We start from the raw sequence: 24,758 nt of genomic DNA, 5'->3' as shown, positions 1-24,758 counted from the left end.
CCTGGGGGAGGAAAACGATGAGGCTACCTGATCACTCATGTTCCTTTTCACAGCCACAAGACCTGTGTCACCCATCTTATAATGTGTATTTCTGCTGCTTGGCACTGGTCTGCATCACATCCTGCCCAAATTTCCCATTGGCCTTTACAAATCATGGCCTCCTAATAATCTCATCTATGAATTGGCTTCATTACTCTGTTCTCCTCCCCAGTAGCTGGTGTGCGTACTGGAGCACTATGGCTGCCGTCACATCATCTAGGTGGATGCTGCACACTGGTGGTGGTGGAGGGGAGTCCCCATTACCTGTTAAGCGCTTTAATTGGGGTGTCCAGAAAAGTGCTATATAAGTGTAAGCAATTATTATTATTATTATCACATTTTATTGGACCTGTATGAGCTGAGCCTGGTTCTGAGGAGTATCCAGTTCTATTCTGATTTGCATTTGCCTTTCCGGGTTCTACAGTGTTTGCAGTAGTTCCCAACTCCTTGTATTTTGGAATCCTGAAAAACAAAATCTGACAGGTCTGTTAGGTAAACCCGAGTAAAATGTGGTTATATAAATTAAGAAAAGCAAGGATTTAAACTCACATCTCTGAGGTACCCCACAAATTGGGGCAGGTCCGTTTTAATTGTCTCCCCTGATAGTTATTCTGTATCCTTTTATTTAGTTACCAGTCCATGTGCACATATCTTGCTCAATTTAAGAGCTATTCTTTAATGTGAAACTTAATACATTAAAAAAACTAAATGTACTACATTATACACTCTAATGGCATCCATTTCTGATGCAAGTCGAAGAAGTGAAATAAGTGAGTTCAACAAGATCTGCCCTTTCTGACTAACCTCTGTAAAACAATTCCTTTTCACTATTAATGGCTCTGGAAAACTCTTGATGCAAACGTTAAAGGCCTCGCCAACCCTGTGTAAAACTAGCGTGGGCGCTGGACGGACAGTGACACCGAAAGAAACGAGCACGAAGGAAAACTAGGTGGTTTTCTTGACAAGAGGTCGCCAGAAACAAAGGAGTTCACCCCCAATCCCAGCAGTAAGTGAAATCAAGAGATGCAAACCGAAAAGATGCGATTTATTTTGAGTCTTTTTTTTCTCTAAAAAAATAGCAATAACAGTTATATGTGTTAATGTGAATGTATGTTTGTAGCGAGGGTCCTGATTCTGAGCAACTCCTGGAAATGAGGGTCCTTTTGTTAGTGTTGGGACACTGTTCTGGTAGATTACATTAATGATGCCAGGACACTTTAGAATATAGAACATCTCAGTACTACAGTCAGCACTGCACATTTAAATGACGTGTTATGGACTGCGTTATAGTTTCTACCTGACGCTGTATTCTGCCACACCCTTCCAATGAGCTCATATCAGTTTACTTCGAATTACTATGTTTTCACCACAGTGCTCTGTAGAGCGGCACAGCGGGTACCGCAAACCAGAATGTGTCCCCAGTGACTCCGCAGGTCTAGCAGGAAGAGTTTTGGCTCTGGTCGCAAGCTGTTAAAGGTTCCGAGGTTTGCATGCCAATAGCGCCGTTTTTAGAATTAATTCACATGCACACAGGGCATTGCACAGTTTAATTTATTCGTAATAATTCGTAAGTTTTTTACCGATTTATTTCGTACGTGCTGAGGCGAAAACGGAAGGAATATTTCAACCCAACAGAATATGACTTTAAAAGAAGAAGCACAACACCAAGCCACCAAAATCGTCGCTGTTACCGGGCAGACTGACGGAGCATGGCTAGGGAGGTGTGACAGGAAGTTCGTGAGGCGCTGCATCAGCGCAACTGGGAAACGAAATTGAACGTCATCAGCATGACGGAAAGAGATGTTGACGGATTTTGGCCAAGGGTCTAGCCGAGCTCCCCGTCAGATCTACTTAACACGGCCCTACAGTTGCATATGTCTTTAAGAAAACTGGTCCTGACAGACTACGGTTATTTTTTTCTTTCACGCTGAGTTCCGTTGCAAGCAGAAAGAAAGTGCGACGGGCTCATTCGGGGTGCGCTGTATGTGTTGAGCATCTGGAGGAAGCAGGGGCGGCTCTTGTCGCGGCGGCTCGCTGGGTGGGGAACTGTGCACAGCCTCTGGGGGACGCGTCTGACCATCCGCCTGCCCGTCATGCTACAGCAGGAGAAGAGCGAGGAGGAGGCCACGGTGGATGTCCATTTCACTGATCTGCCCGACGCGCTGATCGCCTGCAAGGTGGACCAGGACGTCTTTCTGGACCATCAGTTCAGGGTGAGGATGAAACAGCGGTTTTCCTTGTCTGTGTGTCTTATCGTGGTGGTGGGGGTGCACCAACACAAACACGTCTGCGCCTTTGACAGAGACCGGTAAGAGCAGCTGCAGCCAGGAGTGTCACTTAATAACACAACATTCAGTTTCATGCACCACAAAAGGGAGGGGTTAGCCCCCGTTTACAGGGTGTTCTAAGTTATCTACGCATGATAAACCTGAGCCGATCTGCCTGTTGTGCACATTCCTAATAGGTAATCATGCGCTCTCTAATTTTCCAGGGAAAACGCAACTCGTCTGTTTTTTTTTTGTTGGAAAATTGCAGACCCTGAGGTGACGCGCGACTATTTTGAAGGACGAGCACATTTTGCTGTGTCCGGGTTAAGGATAGTGAAACGGAAAACGGTGAAAATAAATGGCTTTATACTGAATGGTTGCACTGAATGATTCAGGTTTTGAAATATATCTCGCTGTGTGTTTTATCTTCCTTTTATATTTTAAAGGACAGAGGTGTCACCACACCTACCTTTGACAAGGTTGAGGACTCAATTCAAGTGTGCATTATCAGAAAGGTTACAAACGAGTGGTGCCTGTCTGTTCCATGTTGTACTTAGTGCTTAATTGATCCACAAATCTCATCCGGATGTTTCTTGCAAGAGACCTGGTGATCAGCTTGAACCACATGGCTGGGCAGCTTGTTCCACACTACCACAACACTTTGTGTAAAGACGTACCCCCTGTTTTCGGTTTTAAGTGCAATCCCATGTACGTTCCACTTGTGTCCCCTATTATATGTTGTCACTTTCTTAAGAAGTCCGCTGGGATGATCCTCTCAGTGACTCTGAGGATTATGAATACTTGAAGCAGGTCCCGTTGTAGTCTTCTCTGTTCAAGACTAAAAAGGTTCAGTTCCTTCAGCCTGTCAGTGCAGGACACTCCCTTCAGCCCCAGCGTGTATCTGGCAGCTCTTCTCTGGACTGATTCCAGAGTAGCAATATCATTTTTCATAACTTTATAGAAATAGATTTGCTCTTTTCTGAACCAGCCAGTGGGGTGGGGGTGTGGGGTAATTTAATCAATTAAGACTCTGTGGCCCCCAGGCAGGGTGTGAGCCCCCCCACCTGTCTTCAAATCTGGAAGCTCTCTGTCATGCTGTGCCATAGAGGAGCCCTGGGTTAGTGTGTCTAGTAGTGTGGAGCAGTGATTAGGACTAAGGACTCAAGACCAGAGGGTGGTGGGTTCAAGTCCCAGGTGGGACAATGCTGTTGTACCCTTGAGCAAGGTTATCTAGCCCTGTACCAGTGTAAGATTTCTTTGGATAGGAACATCAGAGGAATACAGTGACATAACCGATGCTTGGTTCTGACACGACACTCAGTGTTTTAACCATATAGGCCTACCTGGACTGATTCTTCATCCTTGGTGTACATTGTGCTGGGAGGAACTTCTGTAAATCCTGGAGAAAAGATCTGGGCACAAACTTTGTCCTTTAAACAAAGTTCTGCGGTCCGTGTGCTACCGGGTGGATGCCTTGGGCTACCTGAGGTTTTGTTGGGGGTTTCTCAGTGGTTCTCAAATCGCGAGAGTGTGTTATATGAGGAAACATGTCTCCTGAAAGACCCAGTGAAGTATGTCAGACTCGACCCAGCACCTGGGCAGAGCTCTGGGTGGGAACTATAAGAAATGGACAACCAGCCTGCTGAGCTGCTGGAAAATTCACAGCGTCTGTGTGGAGGAGAGGTGGTGGGCGAGTCGTGTGTTTTCCCTGGGTGAGGCGCAGGAGCAGGGTGCTGAACTGAGGTAGGAAGGGGAAGGATCCACCAGTTCTAGCCCAGAAAGAGCTCCAGGAGCCCAGCTTGGATTCTCCATTTCTCCCCTTGTGGGCTCAGGGTGCGAGACGAGTGGTGGCCAACTATTACAGACTGGCGCTCTGTGTTCGAGACTGCCCCTTAACTGAGCAGTCGGTCACCCGCAGCAGCTCCGGCTCTGCCCCTGCTGGGCTCTATCCCTGGAGCGTGACTACATCAGGGCGGTGTGGCAGCAGGGCTAGGGGCTGAGTAACGGGTACGACCCAGTGTTCAGTGTGGTGAAACAGTGCTTTCCAGTTCCTGATGGAAAACCGAGCCATGATGACTCAGGAATGGAATGTACTGTGCGGGAGATGGAGGTGCTATCAGTAGACTATCTGCAGAATGGTGGTGACAGCCTGGGATCTGGACTAATTGTTTACAGCAGGATGTTTCAGCTCTGAGCCAGGAGGCTCTGGTTGTGATTTCTTTGTCTCTTGAAAGCAGCAGCACCTGAAGAGATGGTGGCAGTTGATCCATTTTTCCAGTTCCAGGTCACTGATTGATTGAGGTCATTAAGAGCTGGGCTGGAATGTAAACCGACAGACACACTGGCCCAGAGGTGGCCTCTCCTGGGTTAAAAGGGGAAAAAGAGAAAGTTCAAGATCACTTACAAGAAAGCTACCAGTGATGTAGTTCTTCATTTGCCGTGCTGGAAATACCGTCATTGAAAAAGTATTATTTGTTGCATATGTGCACTGAAACACTGAAAGCCAAGACAAGCCCAAGTTAAGTTGTTGTTTCCGCCATTGCTTGGGGCGGAGCGGTGGCTCTGTGGCTAAGGATCTGCGCCTATAGCTGGAAGGTTGCCAGTTCAAATCCCGCAGCCGGCAGAGGAATCCTACTCCATTGGGCCCCTGAGCAAGGCCCTTAACACATACTGCTCCAGGAGCGCCGTACACTGGCAGACCCTGCGCTCTGACCCCAGGCTCTCTCCCTACCTGTGTGTCTCATGGAGAGCAAGCTGGAGTATGTAAAAAGATAATTCCTAATGCAAGAAATTGTAAAGGGTTAATAAAGTAATGTTATTATTAGAATCAGCCATCTTTTCACAGATGTCTTCGGTTGTTTTGGCCGTTCTTCACGGTTGGACCGTCAAAAGTGTCGATCAACGCTAGTCTGTGCTGTAATCCAGCCGTCGGTATTCAGAGCAAGTGACGTCTCTTCTTCCCGTGTGCGCTGTTCGATTCCGAGCCCACTTGAACCAGCATCACGGCAGGCGTCTTTCAGACTGGTTTAGAATCCGTTACTTAATTAAATATTGGCCAGAGAAGGAGAAGGAAACCTTGCAGAAAAACGTGTTTTGTAGACCGAAGATTTCAGTGGTGCAGGTGAAGAATGTTTATTTCTGTTCCCTTTGACGTTCCCGAATCTGTGGCTGGGACTCCTGATGGTGACGCACCGGCTTTTATTGCTCTTGGAGGGTACCGATCTCTGTCCTGCTGTCTTTAAAAGTGGGTGCCCTTTCAGCACCTCCACGCGGTCACAGGGCCACACGTATTTGTGTCTGTCAAGCCAGGTGCCTGCAGTGTTTTCTGGCTGTGCGATGTCTTTAGAAATCCCCAGAAGCTCTATTGGAAAGTTGCTGTGAGCCCGGTTCCTGTGTGGTCGCCGTTGGTCCGATCCCCTTTTAAAAAAACACAGTGTTGCGGCCTCACAGTTTCTGTGCATGGGTCACGTTGTCGGCGCAGTAAACACTTCATCATCTTGCATCTCGCTTGGAGAGACGTGACTCAGAGATCCTTATTCCAGGCGGCAAACATCTTTATTTGTCTTTCCAGCAGAGCAGAGGAATCTCATGACCGCGCGGTGAATTGGCCTTTGTTTGTGGAGGGTGTTTTATTCTGGAGTTTCCGGCTGCTCAAGCTGAGACAGAGCGGATCGTTGGCTCGCTGGAAGGCACCCTTCCTCCCAGGAACGGGGATCGGGGACAGGGCTGGACGGCCTGGAAACACTAACAGCTGGAATTGGGAATTTTTGCTTGCCTGTGAGCGAGCAAGAACTCCTGCACATGCAGCAGGGGGGTGCAGTATAACCCCTTCCAGCAGGGCGTGCCCCTCGATTCCTCCCCAGAACCTCTCCGGCTCTTGCCACAATTGTCTAGCTCACACCTAGAGAGCCACGGCCTAGTGTCCTTTTCTAAAAACCGAAAGGAACTATAATAATGAAGCCGGTCAATCTTCCTGTGAACTCACAGTCCCTTCTAGGAGTTATGACTTGCTAAACGTTTCAACAACGTGCCACCTCTTACATTTATTGAATAATTCAGCACTATTACCGGTAAGTGGTGGTGATCTGTAAAATGAACTGGACACCGCATCTGTGTCCAGGATCTGATAGGTAAACAACGCTGGTAGTTATACTGCCCATTTCCCCTGTTAGCCCCCAGGCAGATATTTATTTATGATGTACATATGAGCGGTGGTATGGTGGCAAAATGGTTAACGTGGCTACCTTACCGGCTGGGGCCTTGGGTTCGGTTCCTAGGGTGCTGTCTGTATAGAGTTTATATTTTCTCCCCGTGTTCACACGGGTTTCCTCCCAGTGCTCAGGTTTCCTCCCACAGTCCAAAAACACGCTACTATAATTGCTAGGTTAATTGGATTCTGGGAAATATTGGCCCTGGAAGTGTGTGTAATTGCGTCTGTGAGTTTCCCGCCTTGGGTCTGTTGCTTGCTGGGATAGGTTTTGTCTTCCCACAACCCTGAATTGAAGAAAGCGGATAGAAAATGGATGGATGGCGGGAAAGAATATGTTAAACAAGAGGAGGCCATTTTATTTAGTTGGGATGCCAAGTGGTTAATCGACTCCAGAACGTGGCTGGGTAGTTTGTTCCACACACTTGTGACTCTTTGTGTAAAGCTAAGGCTGACAAAATCCGTTCTCTCGATGTCCATTTCAGGAGAATTCAGGCAGAAAAGAGTTACAGCCTATGGTGACCTGTCTGTGGAAGATACAGACTGGGTTTCATGATCGAATGGCTTGGAAAAACATGAGTCAGAGTTACAAGTCACCGGGATCGTGCCAACTTTCTCCACCTCAGCTTATGTCTGCTGAGAAGTCCTGAGGCAGAAAGCCCCTAAGATTCCAGCTGCTTAGTTTTCGGAAAATGTTTCAAAGCTGTCTCTTGGACAGAGTTCAGAAGATCATAAAAAGAAGTTGACATCCCTGTTTGCTGAGCACCGGAGATAGGCCGGTGCCTTTTGACCTCACAGGCGTTGAGCTTGCAAACTGTCTGACACGTGGCCAGACCCGCCAGTGTATGGAAAATCAAAGTGTAAAGTTCAGGATTCAGGTTGTTTGTTACCATTTACTGCCTTCTGTCAATACTGTCTTTAAAGCTGTTTTTTTAAGTTACATTTTTCAGATGTAATTGTGAATTGAATTTGATTCACTTTCCTGGTTTTTTTTATTCCACATGGCTGTATTGAGGAACCCTTGTGTATCTGAACTGCAGAGACGTTTTACACAGCACAGGCGTCAACACTCCCAGTGTCTCCTGTTAGCTCCCTAAACATATTTTCTAATTCTAATTCACATAAGAACACAAGAGAGGGTGGCACAGGGGGGCTCAGTTAGCTTTGCTGCCTCACACCACTGGGGCCTGGAGTTACATTCCTGGGGTGCTGTCTGCATGGAGTTTGAATGTTCTCCCCATGTTGATGTGTAACACACAGTCCAAAGACACACTAGGAGGTAAACTGGTCTCTGAGAAAATTGTCTCTGCTGTGAGTGTGTGCATGTTTGTGTCAGTGTCTGTCCTGCGAGGGACTGGTGTCCCCTCCAGGGTGTATCCTGACTTGTGCCCGGTTGCTTGCTGGCATAGGCTCTGGCTCCCCAACAACCCTGTCAAGAATAAGGTGTCTTAGAAAATGGATGAATAAGAAACACAAGGAAGATTTTAGATCATTCAGCTTTTTAGTGGAACAAGTTTTATTAGTTATAAGTGAATCAGTTCCAGAATGTCTTGCAGCTCTTTCTCCAATGATCTCGGCTTCAACAAAACAGCTGGGTGGTTTGTTCCACGCTCCCACCATTCTTTGTGTAAAGCAATAGCATTGGCTGTACAGACCTCTGGCAGTGTGGCTCTGTGAGTGGGAACAAGCTGACAGCTCTGCAGCAGAGACAGCATGGCAGGCTCCCCCATAATAAACACAGGCACACATGACCTGTTCTTTCCACTGCGCTGAGTCACGTGCTCCTCGCTCGTTTCGGCTTGAAAGCAAATTTGCCGGCGTGCATTGTTGTTGTCTTAAAGAAGCTGTTAAAAGTTCTCCGGGCGATAGGCAGGGCTGGGTCTTTGTTTCTGTGTCTCAGTACCTGTGGTGGAGCTGAGCTCTCGAGATCAGCAAAGAAGGGCCTCTCTGTTTCCACACACACAAAACAAATGCAAAACAGTACCCCCTTGTCAAGGTGTCAATAAGCTTTTTCAGTCAGGTTTTGCATTAGACTGGAATTTTCCACTGCAAGCTCACCTTGCCTAATTATAGCACAGGGTTTAAGGTGGTGCTTTAAAAGGTGCATTATAAAATGCAATCTGATGTAATGAGCTATTGATGGGATTCTTCCACTTGCTCTGTTGTCTTGTGACTCTTCAGTCATTGGCAGTAGTAGAAGGGGGGTCCTTGTTTTCCCTTGGAGGTGAACAGGAGCGCCCCAGAGCGCAGCTCCTACAATTGGTTGTAATATTGAGTTTCAGACACGAGAAAGGGGGGTTTGCCTATAACTGAGTAGCAGCCAGTGTCCGCTCTCAGTCAGAGCTGAACGGTACGACCAAGAAGTAGCAGGCTGCCAAGATGGGGTTAATCCTGAGTGTTCGTGGTAGGCAAGGTCTTGTAAATCTTTCCCTGGAAACTGCAGGAGGAAGGAGTGATACAGGAGAGGCAGGCTGGAATGCCTTCCCTCTGAGGACGGGAATCTTGTCTGCCTCCCACAGTGGATGGTCAGGCGGACTTGCTGAGCTGTCTGGGAATTCTGACACCTCTGATCTGACCTTCTGTTGACATCTTGTAGTGCTGGACCCGGGAGTGCTGTCTGGGTTGAGTTTGCATGTTCTCCCCGTGTTCATACAGGTCTCCTCTGTTTTCCTCCCACAGTCCAAAGACGTATTGCTGTGTTAATCGGCTTCTCTGAAAAATTGGCCCTGGTGTGAGTATGTGTGTGTCTGTGTGCCCTGTGATGGACTGGTGTCCTGTCTGGGGTGTACCCTGCCTTGCGCTTGTTTCTTGCCAGGATAGGCTCTGGCTCGCCCACAACCCAGAATTGGATAAAACAGTTAGAAGATGGATTAAATAGTTATCAGCACATTTCTGCTTTGGCCTGGACCAGAAGGTTCTAGATCTCAGTTTTGTGATTCCAGCCTCAGAGACATGCTGGCAGTACCATCTCCATTGTTTATGATACCATATTCACCAGTTTGTTGGCTTTTTTCCTACTAGTGTAACATTTTTCCCAACTTGGAAAAGGCTGAATCCCAGAGCTCAGTTCCCCAGGACTCTGCCTGGGAAACGCATTTCTAGAACAGCTCTGTGCCAGATCAGCATTGCTATAGATCAAACAGCCTCTGCTCTAAAACAGCAGTGTTCCTGGCATCCTTGGTTATTAGCTAAATTAAAGTAAGACAAATAAAACCCATAACTGGTGTCAGTGAGTACCTTAAAAATGGATGTAGTGAAAAGCAGAACATTCTGTCCCTTAAAGGAACCTGGGCTGAAAACCTGATTTCTGGAAAGCGTGAGTCCACTGTTTCAGAGCGGTGAGCCGGAAAAAAAAAACCACCTCAGATTGCTGTACCCTGAGCTGAAGAGCGGACGTCTCTGTTTAAATATATTGTTCACAGTAACCCAATACCACAGAGCTTGATTACCTAGTGGAAAATATTGTTACTGTAAACCGGTCCCTGTGACTCACAGAGGAATTTGGCTCAACATGCCCCAGGGCCAGAGAGAAATGTGCATAGTAATATCCTGACCCGCGGTTTTCGCAAATACAGTACTCACGTCTGAGCGAAATCTTGAGTGTTGTTTTTGTCAGAGCAGCAGCTCGTGTGGTGACCTGTCTGTGTCAGGGCCCGTTCAGGCTGTATCCCAGCATTCCCTTGCAGCTGAGGCTGATGGGAGCTCCTTCCAGCGCTCCCTCAAGGCAGATGAGATCCTAACTTGGGGAGCCTTAAACAGCGCCCTTAAAAAATGAGTTCATTGTCCTGTTGGAGCTGTGGTAGGGGCAGGGGTGATCATGAGGGGTGTAGATGGGGAGAGTGGACCATGTTGCGGGGTGACACAAGAACAGTCTTCACTCGGTAAAACAGTTATCAGGGGCCAGTGAGGCACCAGTCATCCCTGCTTTGGCACTGTGGTTTGATGGCAAGTTAGTTCAGTTTATTTGTCATAAGCACAAGTGCAGTGAAATGCTTATTTGCATGTATGCTCCGAAACAAAGACATTAAAGGAATCGCCCAAAACATCAACATAGAACAGCAGCAGCAACAACATGTTAAATAACATACAACTTTAAAAAAAAGACAGACAAGCAGTATTAAAAAAAAAAACACATCAGTGTGAGCAAGTGGTAGGAGTAGAGTTCAGTAATCTGACTGATTCATTTTAGGTCTTCCAGTCTACCCGCCCTAAAAAGCAGAAAAGGGACACATTACTTCAATTTCCCTTGTTGGTCTTTGCAAATTCGCTGAGGAGCACCAGTCAGAACGGCTCTGTGCTATACTGTGCGCACCAGTTACAGGCGCTGGGTAACTTCTTGCAGCAGGTAGTGATTTGAGCTGCGGTGCTATGCTGTGAGTCTCCAGAGATCTTTGCCAGCGATGCTTTCTGAACTCGGCCTGGCCAGTCTAGCTGAGGTGGTTATTCATGCTTGGGGCGAATTCTCCAGCTCAGGAGCGAATGGTTGAGCTGTTCTTCAGCGGCTCAGATGGATCTGCACGTAGACTGAGAGGAGCGTTGTCGCAGTGGACTGGAAAGGAACAGCAGCACTAAACAGGCCCCAGACTTCCTAGGGGCTCCTGGAAAAATAAAAATGGAAAATTTCAAAAGAATTTCCGTGCTTGGAAACGGAACAGAAAATGGAACAAGCTGCTCTGGAAAAGTATATGGCAAGTGGTGACAGAAAGCAAGGTATAGCTCGTTAACAGCGGCTGGGGTTGACAGTGCAGACAGGGCTGATAAGGGCTATTTGCTGAGCAGCTGAATATACTTACTGTACTGAAATAGGTGATAAATTAAATAAAATGAAAAGGTGTGATGGGGACCTTATGGAAAACTAAACTTGGACGGACTATGAAACCACAGACCCAGGTTATTCATAAATAGAAATAGGTGTACACCGGTATATATTCACATACATACAGTAAATACAGACAGACCTGTCGTTGTGATGGAAATACCAACAGCTTAGGTGCAGCACAAAGGAGGAACAGGCTGTAGACTGAGGAAGTTGAAAACACCTGGACGCTTGCCTGTTGTGAAAACACAAACAGTGGAAAAGAACATTCCTTAGACGGAAGAGGGAAGTGACCTGCGTGTTAGAGCCCAGGTGGAGGCTCCGAGACCATCGGACGCAACGGGGTGACAAAGGAAGAAAGAGTGAAGAGATTTGGAGAGGTCATTCTCGGGTTCCGCAGGTCGCCCTGTCCTGTAAGGCTCTGGCCCGCCTGCTCCCTGAGACTGTGGCAGTGGGCAAAGCGGTGATGCCTACAGACTGGCCTGCAAGCCAGACATCTCTCCCCACATCCCAGCTGTCTCACCCCACACCCCAGCCATCTCACCCCACCTCTCAGCCATCTCACCCCACACCACAGACATCTCACCCCACCTCTCAGCCATCTCACCCCACACCCCAGCCATCTCACCCCACCTCTCAGCCATCTCACCCCACACCACAGACATCTCACCCCACATCCCAGCTGTCTCACCCCACCTCTCAGCCATCTCACCCCACATCCCAGCTGTCTCACCCCACACCACAGGGCTCTCACCCAACACCCCAGCCATCTCACCCCACACCACAGACATCTCTCCCCACATCCCAGCTGTCTCACCCCACACCACAGGGCTCTCACCCAACACCCCAGCCATCTCACCCCACACCACAGACATCTCAACCCACATCCCAGCTGTCTCACCCCACACCACAGGGCTCTCACCCAACACACCAGCTATCTCACCCCACACCACAGACATCTCAACCCACATCCCAGCTGTCTCACTCCCACACCACAGACATCTCAACCCACATCCCAGCTGTCTCACTCCCACACCCCAGACACCTCACCCCACACCACCAGGCTCTCACCCCGCACCCCAGGGGTTTTACTCTGTCCCAGACTGCAGACACAAGGTGCTCCCTGTGTGGACAGTGTGAGAACTCTTGAGCAGGAGCTTCCTTCACTGAGACCTTAAAGTTCAGGTTAGCCTCAGGGCCAACCAGCATTGGAACGCTGGAAATTGTCTTTCCCATTCTGGGCTTTCTAAGGTTTTGTAGCACACCAGCGACACAGTGCTGCTTTGTCCAACCCAGGGACACAGGGTTTATTTTCTCACCAGAGCAGATGTCCCTTCTCTCTGTGTTCCAACATGGGAGCACAGAGACACTGGACACCATGGAATTTATCTCTCTGCCCAGGAATGGTTAAGGGTCATTGGAACAATATACATTCTCTCAGTGGAGATGGTGGCGATCGTTATTTCCTGCTGAGGGAAACAAAGGGCTCTTTGAACGAGAGAGGAGCTGGGCAATGCCTTCTCCTGGCACCTGCCAGCCGCAGTGCTTGTGGAGTGTGTGGAAAAGACAGTTGCATTCCTCTCTGGCAGCAGAAAGACCAGGGTGGCTGAAATAGCCCAAGCATGACTGCAACCCCCTGGAGACTGGATGCCATGAGCTCCTTCTCTCTGTGTGTTTCTTTATTTAGAGCCTAGGCCCAGTTCAATCAAAACTTCAACCCAGCTGCCAATTGCAAACAGCAAAACTGCTGAAGCCTGTTTTCTAGAGGCCTTAACCCAAAAGAAATCACGCAAGGGGCTTGCAGTTAACTACTGGGAGGGGGGTCGGAGATTTGGTGGGGTCCCAGTTTTAAGGTTGGGTCAGGAACAGCGATGGTGCAGCAGGACAGTGTCTGAGGGATCTCGGTGGAATTTAGCCGTTTATCCCCGTCAGTTTTTCTCTTTGGCAGGTGCTGTCTGCTTCAACTCTGTTGCAGTTGGATGGCATCTTAAAGAAAAACATGCAAAGGAAAAGGAGATGCCAACAGGGAAAACATGTAGATGGGCAGATTTTCCCATCAGAGAGCTGGTGGCGCAGTGGTTAGCATTGTTGCCTCACAACGCTGGGGTCCTGGGTTCAATATCGGACCTTGGGCACTGTCTAGATGGAGTTTCTGCATGTTTGCGTGAGTTTCCTCTGGATGCTCCGGTATCTTCCTGCAGTCTAAAGCAAAAATTAAATTGGCTTCAGGGAAAATAGGCCCTGGCACAAGTGTGTGTTTGTTGTCCCTGCAATGGACTGGTGTCCTGTCCATGGTGTAACCTGCCTTGCATTTTGTTGCTTACTGGGATTGGCTTCCCTTCCTTGGAAGGATGGATGAACTTGGAGTCATGCAACTGAAAACACAGACGAGAACTTTAAATAATAGTTTAATAATGAATAGAATAAGTAACAATAAATATCCCTCATCTGTACTCACAGCAGTATTTTAGTTAATATTGCTCACTGTTATACTAAGCTTTTAAACTCATCTGCTAAGTACATATGCCATTCCTTCAGAATTTTCTTTGTAAATAAACCCTAATATTGGACAACTATGAAGATTTCGCACAGTCAGGGTGTTGTGTAAGCAGATGTTTGCTTGTTATTTAGAAAACAATGCATTTTTCCATGAAGATGGGCTGGATGCAGCTTTCTTCTGTTAGCATTTAAAAACAGACAAGTCCACTTGCAGAATCTGTGAAAGACCTGCTCTAGGAAGTGTGCATCACTAGTACGTGGGGATCACCAATAAATGTGGATCCCTAGTAAGTGCGGGTCACTAGTAAGTGCGGATCACCAGTAACTGTGGATCACTAGTAAGTGGAGCCCATCAGCCCAGTTCTGCGTCAGTGCCCCTGCAGCAGAATGTGTTTTCCTAAGCCTTGGGCTTGAGGTTATGTAACAGAGTGTGTAGTAAGCTGGTTAATCTTCAGCTGCTGCTGGTTTCAGGTCACTGGTGTGCTGAGAGCTGGGAGTCCGGAACCTGGCAGTGGGTTGAGTTGTGTTACTCTGTGGCTTGACTTGTCCGACTCCATCGTGCAACTCTGTTCTGACAGTGCCGTTTGTAGTAGCCACCTCCTTTTACATCTGACACTGTTCACCATCTCCATTTTTTATTTATTTTTTTGGTTGTAACCTTGCTCGGAATGCCTCTGCTTCTTCTAAATCCGTGTGCAACTGGTTTCATCTTCAAACCAATGACTGGTGGGCCGTGGGGGGTTCTGTGTGGGCGTTCCAGTTCGCATCCCAGCCAGACAGCGTTCAGTGCCACTTTGCGATTGCGGATTCCTTTCAGAGAGACCCAGTCAGTCTCCGCAAACAACCCTGCACGCTTCAACAACGCCTGTGTGCACTTGCGTGACAATCACGTCCTCCTCTAAATCTTCGTATATCCGAGGTGCAGCCAATGGAGAGGGGCACCTGCTTGTGCCAGTGCCAAGTGATTGGGACAGACAGATGTCAACACTGATGTCTGTGATTTGTTCAGGTTGCCCAGGAGATTGAGGATCCCTTGAAATCTGTTGATGTTTAGGCCTTTATGGGTTTTTCAAACAACAGCTGTGAATATGATGAAGAGACGTGGTAGTTGTGCCCAGGAACCCAGAGGATCTTGGCTGTTTTCCGAAGTCCACTTTCCACTTCGGGCCTGGAGTCTGGCCACAGGGCAGACAGGATAATTGCCATTTACGCTCCTTTGCTGACCCACGGGGTCCTCTGGTGTGTTGTCAGATTTTCCATCTGGAGGAGCCTGGCTTCTCCATCAGTGCTATACCCAGCCTCGCCACCTCTTCCAGAGGCAAAATGGAGAAAGGAGCAGGACGAAGTTCCCAAACAGGGCAAAAATGCCACGCCAGCACTTTTTCCAGACCACCAGTTTCTTCAGATACTACCTCCTGGCGAAAGAACATGACAGCGCCTCAGAGAGGAAGACTGCTCTCACCCCCTTGGACAGCTGTCTTGGAGAAGGGCTAATGTTAATGAACAAATCTCCCCTCTGAGAGTGTTTTAGAGGTTTGGAAAAAAAACAGTTGGGGACAGAAATAACCCCGGCTTTGACAGATATTGACAGCGTTGGAGCTGGTTTTAAAAGTAGCCGTGGCCTGGCAGTGGGGGGTCTGGACCACACGTTGACACACACACACACTCTGTCTTCAAGAGGAGAGAGAAGAGATTGTGTAGCAGGCAGGCACACGCAGAGGGAGAGAGAGAGAGAGATGAATGGAAACTATGCTGGCGAGCCAGTTGATAACACAGCTGCTGCTCTGCCCAGCTCAGCTGATTTAGATTTTCCACTTCAGCAGCAAAAAATGCAGAGAGGAGGTGAGCAGCGCTGTGATTAGCGGGCGAGGAAGTGGGCCGCGGAGGGGGTGATGTCACCATTTTCCAGTCCTTGTTTTTCTCTCGTGGTGTGTGTGTGTGAGAGAGAGAGAAAGTGTGTCAGTGTTTGTGAGTGAGTGCTACAGGCAGGCTTGCTGGGATTGGGAGAGAGGAAGGCCCCGCCCACTGGGAGGGGTGGTCTCCTGTTGCCAGGCAACAAGCAAAGGGGGCGTGGAGTAGGGCAGTGCTAACAGCCTGTCCTATAAAACAGCAGTGCCTGAGAGCTGGCCTGTGTGTAGCTCTGTCAGAGACACTCATCTCATCCCCGGTGGAGGAGCTGGGGGTTCTGGAACGTTCCTCACACAAAGCCTCGAGATTTGTGTAATCCAAAGCGGCCAGAGACCGCCTGTCCTGAGCTTGCAGGAGTTTCATCTGCTGCTGAGACGCATTCTAGCTCTTAATTCCCACACCTCTGTGCCAGCAGGTTTGCATAAAGCAGGGAAAGAGGCATCTTTTAGACAGCGAAGCCTTTGCTTCTTGCTGTCCTGTCTTTCGAGACGAGAGATTGCACAGGGAAAGATCCGGCTGTGCCCTGCCCGTACAGGATTATTTTCCAGTGGGTTTCTGCTGTTTCTGAGCGAGGCGGCCGATTGCCTGAGACCAGCTGTCCTGTAGCGTAGAGACCGCAGGTGGACTTTGTCGAGCAGCTTTTTAGCGACACGGGTCGACCGGGATCTCTCGCTGGGGGCATCGCAAGCGGACGTCCGCCTTCTCTCGGCCGTGGTTTCAGAAAAGGCTCTGCCCTCCGGTGGTTGTGGGCTCTCCGCGGCTGCGCCATGCACCTGAAGATGCTGAAGTGCAACCCCTTCTCCCTGATCGCCTCGCTCGAGGACCGGGATGTGTTCTGCAGGCTGGAGGCCCGGGTAAGAGCACCTACCTGCCTGGAAACAGCCCTGCGGCACGTTACTGTGATCAATTTGCATGGCTCTGTCTTTCTCTTCTTCTGCAGTGTATGTGGACCTGCCTTGCTTTTACAGCAGGCTAGAACAGGTTTCTTTGTCTGAATGCACTGCACTTAATCACAGTATTTCACACGGTAACCGTTTCTCAATCTAATGCTGCAGACCCCACACTCTTTACTCTTTAATGTGCAAACTGAGACCTTAGATGGTCAGTAGGTCTGTCTGGAAGTACAGAGGGAGAGGGAGCACCAGGGGTGAATTAGCCCTGCTCTATTGGAATAGCAGACTGTGGAGAGGAACCAGAGCAGGAATGACTACAAACCAGTGTAACTATATATCGAAGAGCAGCCAGCCTGTGCAGGGAAGGACAGGTGTCACTTCAGGTACTGCTGGAGAGAGTCCACATGGCTGTAGGATTTATCACAGAAGGACTCTTCTTCGTTTTAACTGGCAACGCAATCTCGGGCTTTGACGTGGTTTTCCTTTTAGCACTTTTAAATAATTACCTAATCCGTGAGTCGCGAAGGCCTGGAGAGATTACTGCACTGTCGCGACTACTGTGCTGGAATAACGCCTCAGTCATTACCCACCTTACGGGTTTGGTTTTTTCTGAGGAGCTCTCTCTGCTTGCGATGTGGTAAAGTGTTTCTAGAGAGCCGTTGGCTCCGGGTACCAGGGGCAGACTTGAGCTCCGGCAGGGAGGAGGCTGGCTGTGGACAGGCAGGGAAAGCTGAACACAGCGATAGGTTTTGAATCCAGGGATTGCAGCTTTATAAACCTGTAAGTGTAACTTTAATATAGACAAGACTGGAGTCATTCTAATTTAAACGGTACGCGCTTGTCTATCTTTTGGGATCGACACTGTTCACAACGCACGGCTTCGTTAAAATGTGCGGTGTGGCGTATTGCTGGTCTTATGCTCAATGTAGTTTTAAAATGAATGACGTCTGGTTGGCCCAAAGCCCTTGAGTTGAGTAAAGACTATTATTTACGCAGAGAGTAGTCATACCTCACGGAAATCTTTTGCATCGCACTCTGTCGCAACAAAGATACAACGCCTGGATATGAGTCAAGTGCCAAGTGTATTGGAGTTTCTGAGCGAGGTCGGGAGAAAATCCGGGTTGAATCTCTTCTCTCCAGGCGGAGTGTGTATCGACACGATCTTTTTGTTTTCCTCCTAGCGAAATGGCATTGTAAGGCATGACCCTATTCCTTTCTGTGTTCAGTAGTGTTCAGTCATGAATCATTAACCATCAATGGTGAAATCATTGGAAACGAGAGCCCGTGAACACGCTGCCCAGGTCCAGCCTCAGTGAAACACCCACATAAACCCCAGTAGTGCCAGTTTGTACGGGATAGAAAACACATTTTAGAGGAGGTCGCAAGGATGTTTAACCAAGATAAAAAAAACAATAATGATTCGAAACCATTTAAATCCCGTAGTCCTCCTTTGACACATGAATGTACACACCGTAGAATAAATGGTTACCTTATAAGCACGCCCGATTTCACATATTATTTTAAAGATCTTTGTGATGTACAGCGCCATCTAGGGGTCGCGCCGTGTTTGGAACAGCGGGAGCGCTGCACACACACAAACTTTTTTTTTCCTTTCGCACGCCCTCGTTTAGAGTTTGATGCTGGGTTTTAATTTAAAACAGATTTTGACTATCATGGGGGCAGGACAACAGCGGTTCCGTTCAGGAAGTGAACCTGCTTCCTCACAGTGATTGGCCGTGAAGGAGTCTGTGCCTCCTGTTTTCGACATGACAGACTGCCCTTCGCTCTCCGTCTTCCTCTTTGGAATCATTAACCGCCTCTGCCCCTCTTTCTCGCAGGCCGGTTTTGAGGCCCTGTTCCGCTCCTTCGACAGCGATGCCACCTTCCAGTATTTCAAGAGCTTCCGCCGCGTCCGAATCAACTTCACCGACGCCGTGGCTGCGGCTGAGGCCCGGGTGAGGCTTCACAAGAGCGACTTCAATGGAAAGGAGATACGCCTGTACTTCGCTCAGGTAAGGCAGGAGCCTGTAGATCTCCATTGCAGTACAGTCCTGTAGATCTCCAATGCAGGGCCTGCTCTCCAGTACAGTCATGTAGATCTCCACTGCAGGGCCTGCTCTCCAGTACAGTCATGTAGATCTCCACTGCAGTACAGTCATATAGATCTCCACTGCAGGGGCTGGTGCCCCAGTACAGTCCTGTAGATCTCCACTGCAGGGCCTAGTGCCCCAGTACAGTCCTATAGATCTCCACTGCAGGGGCTGTTGCCCCAGTACAGTACTGGAGATCTCCACTGCAGTACAGCCCTGTAGATCTCCATCGCAGGGGCTGGTGCCCCAGTACAGTCCTGTAGATCTCCACGGCAGTACAGTCCTATAGATCTCCACTGCAGAGCCTGGTGCCCCAGTACAGTGTCATTGGCAATGAACAGCAGTTCAACAGCAGCAGAAAATTTTAACAAAAAAACACCCAGACAGCGAACGAATGCCTTTGCAGTTTTCTGAATGATGACAAAAGAATAATGACAATAATGACAAAATCCATGATGAGATCTCAAAATGATTGGATATATAGAACAATCAGGGATGAAACTGCAGTAGTGATCTTACCTGGCTAAAACGGTTTCGAGCTTATTTGAACAGAACACTGCCTCTCAGCTCCATTATGAGGAATCCAGGTCTGTGCATTGCAAGCCATTGCTCTCCTGGGGTTTCTAAGGCCTTTGGTGTTTAGGACATTAGGGAACTGATGGGTGTTCCTCCCTTTACCTCTCTCTGCAGTCTCTGCACATTGGCAGCCCCCGCCTGGAGCCCCCCAAACCAGAGAAGCAATATCTGATCTCCCCACCTGCCTCTCCCCCAGTGGGCTGGAGTCAGTCGTCAGACGCCACGCCCGTCATCAACTACGACCTGCTGTGCGCCATCTCCAAGCTGGGGCCAGGTAAGACTCCGTCATGTGTGCGTGGATCCGAAGATTCACTCAGGGACGCATGAGAGCACAAAAAAGTTTAGATCAGACCATTGACCCCATTTGGTAGCGAAGAGCTAATTCATCTGAAGGTCTCCTCCAATAGTTTCTTGAAAGAAACCAGGGTAGCAGCTTCAACAACACAGCTGGGTTGTTTGTTCCATGCTACTACCACTCTCTGTGTAAACACTGGACCCAATCACAGAAAGTGCACCATAAGTGAGATAGTGTAGTCAAAAGCCAGCAGTACCCATATTTGGTCCTTTCTTTGCACCTCAACATGGTGACTGGTTGCAACAATCCAACCTCTCGGCAGGCCTGAGCTCATGGAAATCAGAACAGAAAGCCAAGGTCTTTGTACCAGGAGGATTTCTTTAACCACAACCTTTCAGTATACTCAAAAGGAAAAATCGACTTGTCAACAACCCAATACCAGCTACCCTCCTATGTCCTTTAATATACCAAGCTACTAAAATAAAATTCATGTGACAGTGCGACTCTCTGCCCTTCACTAATTATCTCGTTAATCAATTAACACACCACATGTGAACCTATCCACACCCAGTAGAAGCCTTAATGACCACTAGGTGGCTTATCAGCTGCAACTCTCACTGTTCTACTGGCGTGCCACACTGGTCACTAGCGATCTGATTATTGGGTTAATTAGTGCCACTCATTAAGGATCTGGTGGTTTAAGGAACCCTTGCTGTCCAGGACTGTGTGTGAGAGACCTGACCTCTGACCTCTGACCTCTCGTCAGGTGAGAAGTACGAGCTGCACGCCGGCACCTCCACCACCCCCAGCGTGGTGGTGCACGTGTGCGAGAGCGACCACGACAGCTCCGGCTCTGATGAGGAGGAGCCGCGCCGGGCCCGCCCCCGCATCATCCAGACGCGCCGCCCCGAGTACGCCCCCCCGCCCCTGCACTGAGCCGAGTGTGCGCGCCACGCATTTCGCCATGGGCAGGGGGGGCCTCTCCTGCTGCCGCCCCCTCCCCCTCCCCCCCTCATTCAGTACTACTTTCGCCCCAGAGGGAAGGGAACCTGGCCCTGGCTGCCGGGACTGACCGACTGACTGGGACAGCGGCGTCGAGCCGGGGTTTGAGGTACCCGCCCAGAGGCAGGACGGACGAGCGGAAAAGGAAAGGGGTGGGGAGGGTGGGATCTTCGTTTTTTGTGACGTTTTTCGGTTCTTGCATGTGGAGCTGTCTGTGCGGAGAGGAGGCGGACGTTTGGATGGTGGGGCGAGGGCTTCTTTTACTACACTGCTGACGACCACAAAACTGTTCGGCTTTTCGTTGTAGATCTTCATTGCCTCAAAACGGCTTTTCGGGAGAGGGCTTGTATGAGATAGTGTGTCCTCTCCCCACCCCCTCGCCTAAGCCAGCACTCACCTCTCAGTCTGTTGCTGTGGGAGTTGGGGCAGGGCTTTCAGAGACAGAAGAGGGGCGGGCAGGGCAGTGAGTGCTGGCGCCGAGCTGGTTTTGGGGGCAATGTGGAACCTGGGGGCTTTGTACTGTAATACAAATGTTGTGCGTGACTATGTATTTTTGTAAATATTTATCCGGGATGCGGTCGGATTCCCTGTGTTTGCAGTGCCTGCGCTGCCTGTGTCAGGTTCGAGGTCTCCCCAGTCCCATTCACAGCCCCCCCCCCAGATCCAAAACTACGGTCTGCGCCTGCTTCGGTCTGCCCCAGGGTGGCTGAGGGCTCCGGCTTTTCCACTGGTGTGAAGGAGAGACTCGTGCAGCCCCAAGTGTTGAACAAACCTCCTTGTGTCGCCATCCTCAACACCTGCCTCACTGCGTCCTTCCCCTACTCCAGCAGCAGGCACTTAGTACGAAAATACGCAGTGTGCTGTGCAGGTTCAGATCCATTCACGGTTTTGAACCTCCCCCAGTCCCAAAAATGCCCTTGTTCTTTTGGTGAGGAGCAGTCAAAGCTGTTGTCACAAAGAGGCCTTAGTGCCATCGCCTCTATCCCAGCAGCCCCTGGGGCTCTCGCTTGCTCGCCCTCAGCGGTCTCGAGATGTACGGTAGAGGGGAAGGGCTTCTCATGTGTCAACAGTGGGCATGTATTTTGCAGTTACCGGGGGCTATGGGGAGGGGGTTGGGGGGGGGGAGCTGATCGTTTTTTGATAGAAAGTATTTAACGGCAGTTACTGGGAGCAGCAAATGCTCGAGTTTAATCACCCCAAGAATCCTCGAAGCGGTAAAGTCTCGCTCGGCAAAATATCGTCCTGGCCCTGCTGAAGTGTCGTTCCGCATCAAGGGTTGCCACATATCAGACCTGACAATTCACCTTACTTCAGTTAATCGTGGTATTAACTGTTAATGCGTTCGGTTATAATTAAGTTATAGTTAAGGGGCTGGCTGCACCAGAGACCTGCACTGAAACAGACGGGAAGACCTGGAATTTCACATCCCGTGGCTCCAGAACAAGGAAGTCCCCGCTTGCTTCTTCTAGAAGCAGGTGGTCCGGTCCTGGTTCCGGAGGGTTGGTCTGTAGGTTTTCACTTCAACTCAGCTATAAACCAACTCTCAGTTGCTCAGTTGGAGCAATATGCCAACTTCCTCCAGCTCGGAAAAGAGACGGAGGAAACCCGCGGATACTCTAGCACTCTGGGACTGGGATGGGTCAGTCCTGTCCTGCAGTGGTGAGATTCTAGCGGTCTAGCACGCTGGAGTGAAATCTCTGTCCGATCACTGTAAGCCACGATGTAGCGATGTCTTTTGTTTTCTTTCCTGGCCTTCTTCTGTAAGTGGACACCAGCTGACCTTTCCTGCAGCCTGCAGTCTGTGAAACGGTGTGTTTTGTAAATGTGTCATTGTGAGGTACCGCGACGTGACACGGCCCAGATCGGCCGGGGCCCCGGGACGAGCCGTGACTGTGCGGAGAGCCTTTTTTTCAAAAAAGCTCCCCTGCTTCCCGCCTCCGCACTTATTTGGAAGAGGGGCCCAGCCTCGTTGTCTTGGACGTGCGCGTGTCCTTTTTTGCGGATGAAGACTAAAACCAAAGGCGACGGACCAGTGGCTGTAGCCGCAGGTGTGACCGAGAGAGGGCGTGGCCAGGAGCTGTTGCCTTTGAGCAACACAGCGGGATGCCTGCGCCAGGCCGAAGTCTTCAGGACCTCCTCTGGAATGGGGAACTGGGCGTCCATCCTGTGCTGTGACCCCGGAGTCTGTCCGCCACAGCGCAGGAGAGTGGCTCTCTGTACCGCTACAGCAGAGCGTCGCTGTAAAGCCTCCGCCTTCATGCAGCTCGTATCCGATTTTATCTGCAGAGTGTTTTTTTTTTTAAGATCTTAGTCAATAAATGATGTCAATAAACCCAAACTTTCCGTTAACCATTCTTTTTGTCATTTTTTTTAAATCAGACTTGAAGTGTTTAGTTGCCTCCTGTTCTCTGTGTTAAATACACTGCCAAACGATTTGCACTTGTGTCCCCTGGTTCTTGTTTCACTGTTGATTCGGAAGAAATATGCTGACTTTAGATGTAATTCTGAAAGGCGTGTTGAAGTGACAGTCGAGCAAGCTCCAGTCTGTGAGACCTGACTGCTGTGTGCGGTGCAGAATAGGGGGTGACGTGAGTCCACCTTGCACTACTCGGGTCTGCCACTAGAGGGCGATATAGGTTGATTTTGCGTCAGCCTGTGCAGCCTTTGAGGCCGGGCGTGTACATTCATTATAACAGCGGCTCCCTGTCTGGGTCCTGCAGGTTAAATGTGTTATTTGTTCAAGCTAAGCTTCAAGCTTTTTTCCCCCATCAGACTTTACATAATACTTGATTGGACCTTTTGAGAGTTCCCTATTCAGATGTTAGAGATATTAAGTTAGGTATGAAACATTTTATGTTGAAAGGCAACACGTTTAAGAGCTGAAAACAATTGAAGAGTTTAAATTAATACTAAATTAAGAATTAAATTATGTTATTACAAAACTCGGGTGGAACAAAAACCCTGTTTAAGGGACACAAAAACGTACAAATATACATAGATTCAGAAATAGGGTTCAATGCATTTAAGAACACAATTTTGAGAAGGGTGGAACAAGTACTCCCGAACACTGAAATCTGAAATAAGAAGAGAAACAAGTCTGTAGAGGCAGGAAAAGAAAAAGAAAGAGCCATGCTATCTTAAAGTTGGCTGACTTGACTCTGAGCTATGTATAAGCGACACAACACTGAGCACAAAAACGGAGCAGGCACACACACCACAGTGGTACCTCGGCATTGTGTATTTTAATGTGGAAAGAAGCTCTCTGCTGACACACATCACACGCTGCTGTTTACCTCACTGGAGACAGAAAAAACTGAAACATCCTCTTTATAACCTCCAGTGACGCAATGCAGAACCCAGCTGTCAGCCAGTGCCCTCCCTGGCTCCACCAGCGGAGCCTGCATCTGGATCTGGAACACTTGATAGGCTAATGGGAGCTCTCAACTTCTGACCTCTCCTGCCACAGCCAGACTCCTCTGCTCAGTTCTATCTGCTGTATTCTTAATCTTACTGTAAAGGAGCGACAGCCATTTTTTGCACTTAGGGCTTTAAAAAGACAAAAAAATGTGTAAAACCAAAATTTATCCAGATAAATATTTTAATAAAAGCACTGCAAAACCCTGTTCTGCTTGAAATTGGAACATTACCTTGTCTTCAGACAAGCACTGTAATTTTTCTTAGCTGCTGTCGTACCATGAATCTTTATGGATGTTTTGCTGTTTTCTTATGCTACGTCTGACCACGACTGATGAAGTTGTGCTATTACTGGGGTGGCACTGTAGCTTGTACTACTGTCTCACTATTCCAGGGTCCTGGGTTCGAGTCTGGCCCTCAGGTTTACTCTCTGTTCTCCTGGTGTTCATGTAGGTTTTCAGCAAGTGTTCCAGTTTCCACCTGAGGGTTGGTACTAGCTCTGTTGTTAGAGCATGAGACTCATAATCTCAGGGTAGTTGGTCCGTGTCCCACATCGGGCGCCAGGTCCTCCATGTTGTAGGTTGGGCACAAATAATGTTACGGAAACAGCAACAGGATGTTGCTGCTGGAAGAGGTGTTAGTGGAGCCAGCAGGGGGCGCTCACCCTGCGGTCCATGTGGGTCCTAATGCCCCAGTATAGTGACGGAGACACTATACTGTAAACAGGTGCCGTCCTTCGGATGAGACGTAAA

General features: G+C 49.0%; 1 protein-coding gene and 1 long non-coding RNA gene across 3 annotated transcripts; both read left to right on the top strand.

Annotated features, from left to right (window-relative positions):
- The first annotated feature begins 1,763 nt into the window (after window positions 1-1,763).
- rcan1a (regulator of calcineurin 1a) lies at window positions 1,764-22,941 on the top strand. 2 transcript variants are annotated; one of them, XM_088608496.1, is made up of 4 exons: window positions 1,764-2,252; window positions 18,468-18,641; window positions 19,410-19,569; window positions 20,357-22,941. In XM_088608496.1, the coding sequence occupies exons 1-4, from the start codon at window positions 2,133-2,135 to the stop codon at window positions 20,524-20,526; spliced, it is 624 nt and encodes a 207-aa protein (XP_088464622.1). In that variant the 5' UTR covers window positions 1,764-2,132; the 3' UTR covers window positions 20,527-22,941. The 2 variants fall into 2 exon arrangements, with proteins under 2 accessions (XP_088464622.1, XP_088464623.1); XM_088608497.1 differs by lacking the exon at window positions 1,764-2,252 and adding an exon at window positions 15,767-16,590.
- LOC148676518 (uncharacterized) lies at window positions 2,743-10,556 on the top strand. Its single transcript, XR_015927074.1, has 2 exons — window positions 2,743-2,971; window positions 3,004-10,556. It is a non-coding gene; the product is annotated as an uncharacterized LOC148676518 (long non-coding RNA).
- Window positions 22,942-24,758: the final 1,817 nt, after the last annotated feature.

Source organism: Lepisosteus platostomus, chromosome 2 (assembly GCF_059453375.1).
Source record: "Lepisosteus platostomus isolate fLepPlt1 chromosome 2, fLepPlt1.hap1, whole genome shotgun sequence".
NCBI classification, from domain to species: domain Eukaryota; kingdom Metazoa; phylum Chordata; class Actinopteri; order Semionotiformes; family Lepisosteidae; genus Lepisosteus; species Lepisosteus platostomus.
This window is presented reverse-complemented; position numbering and strand designations above follow the sequence as displayed.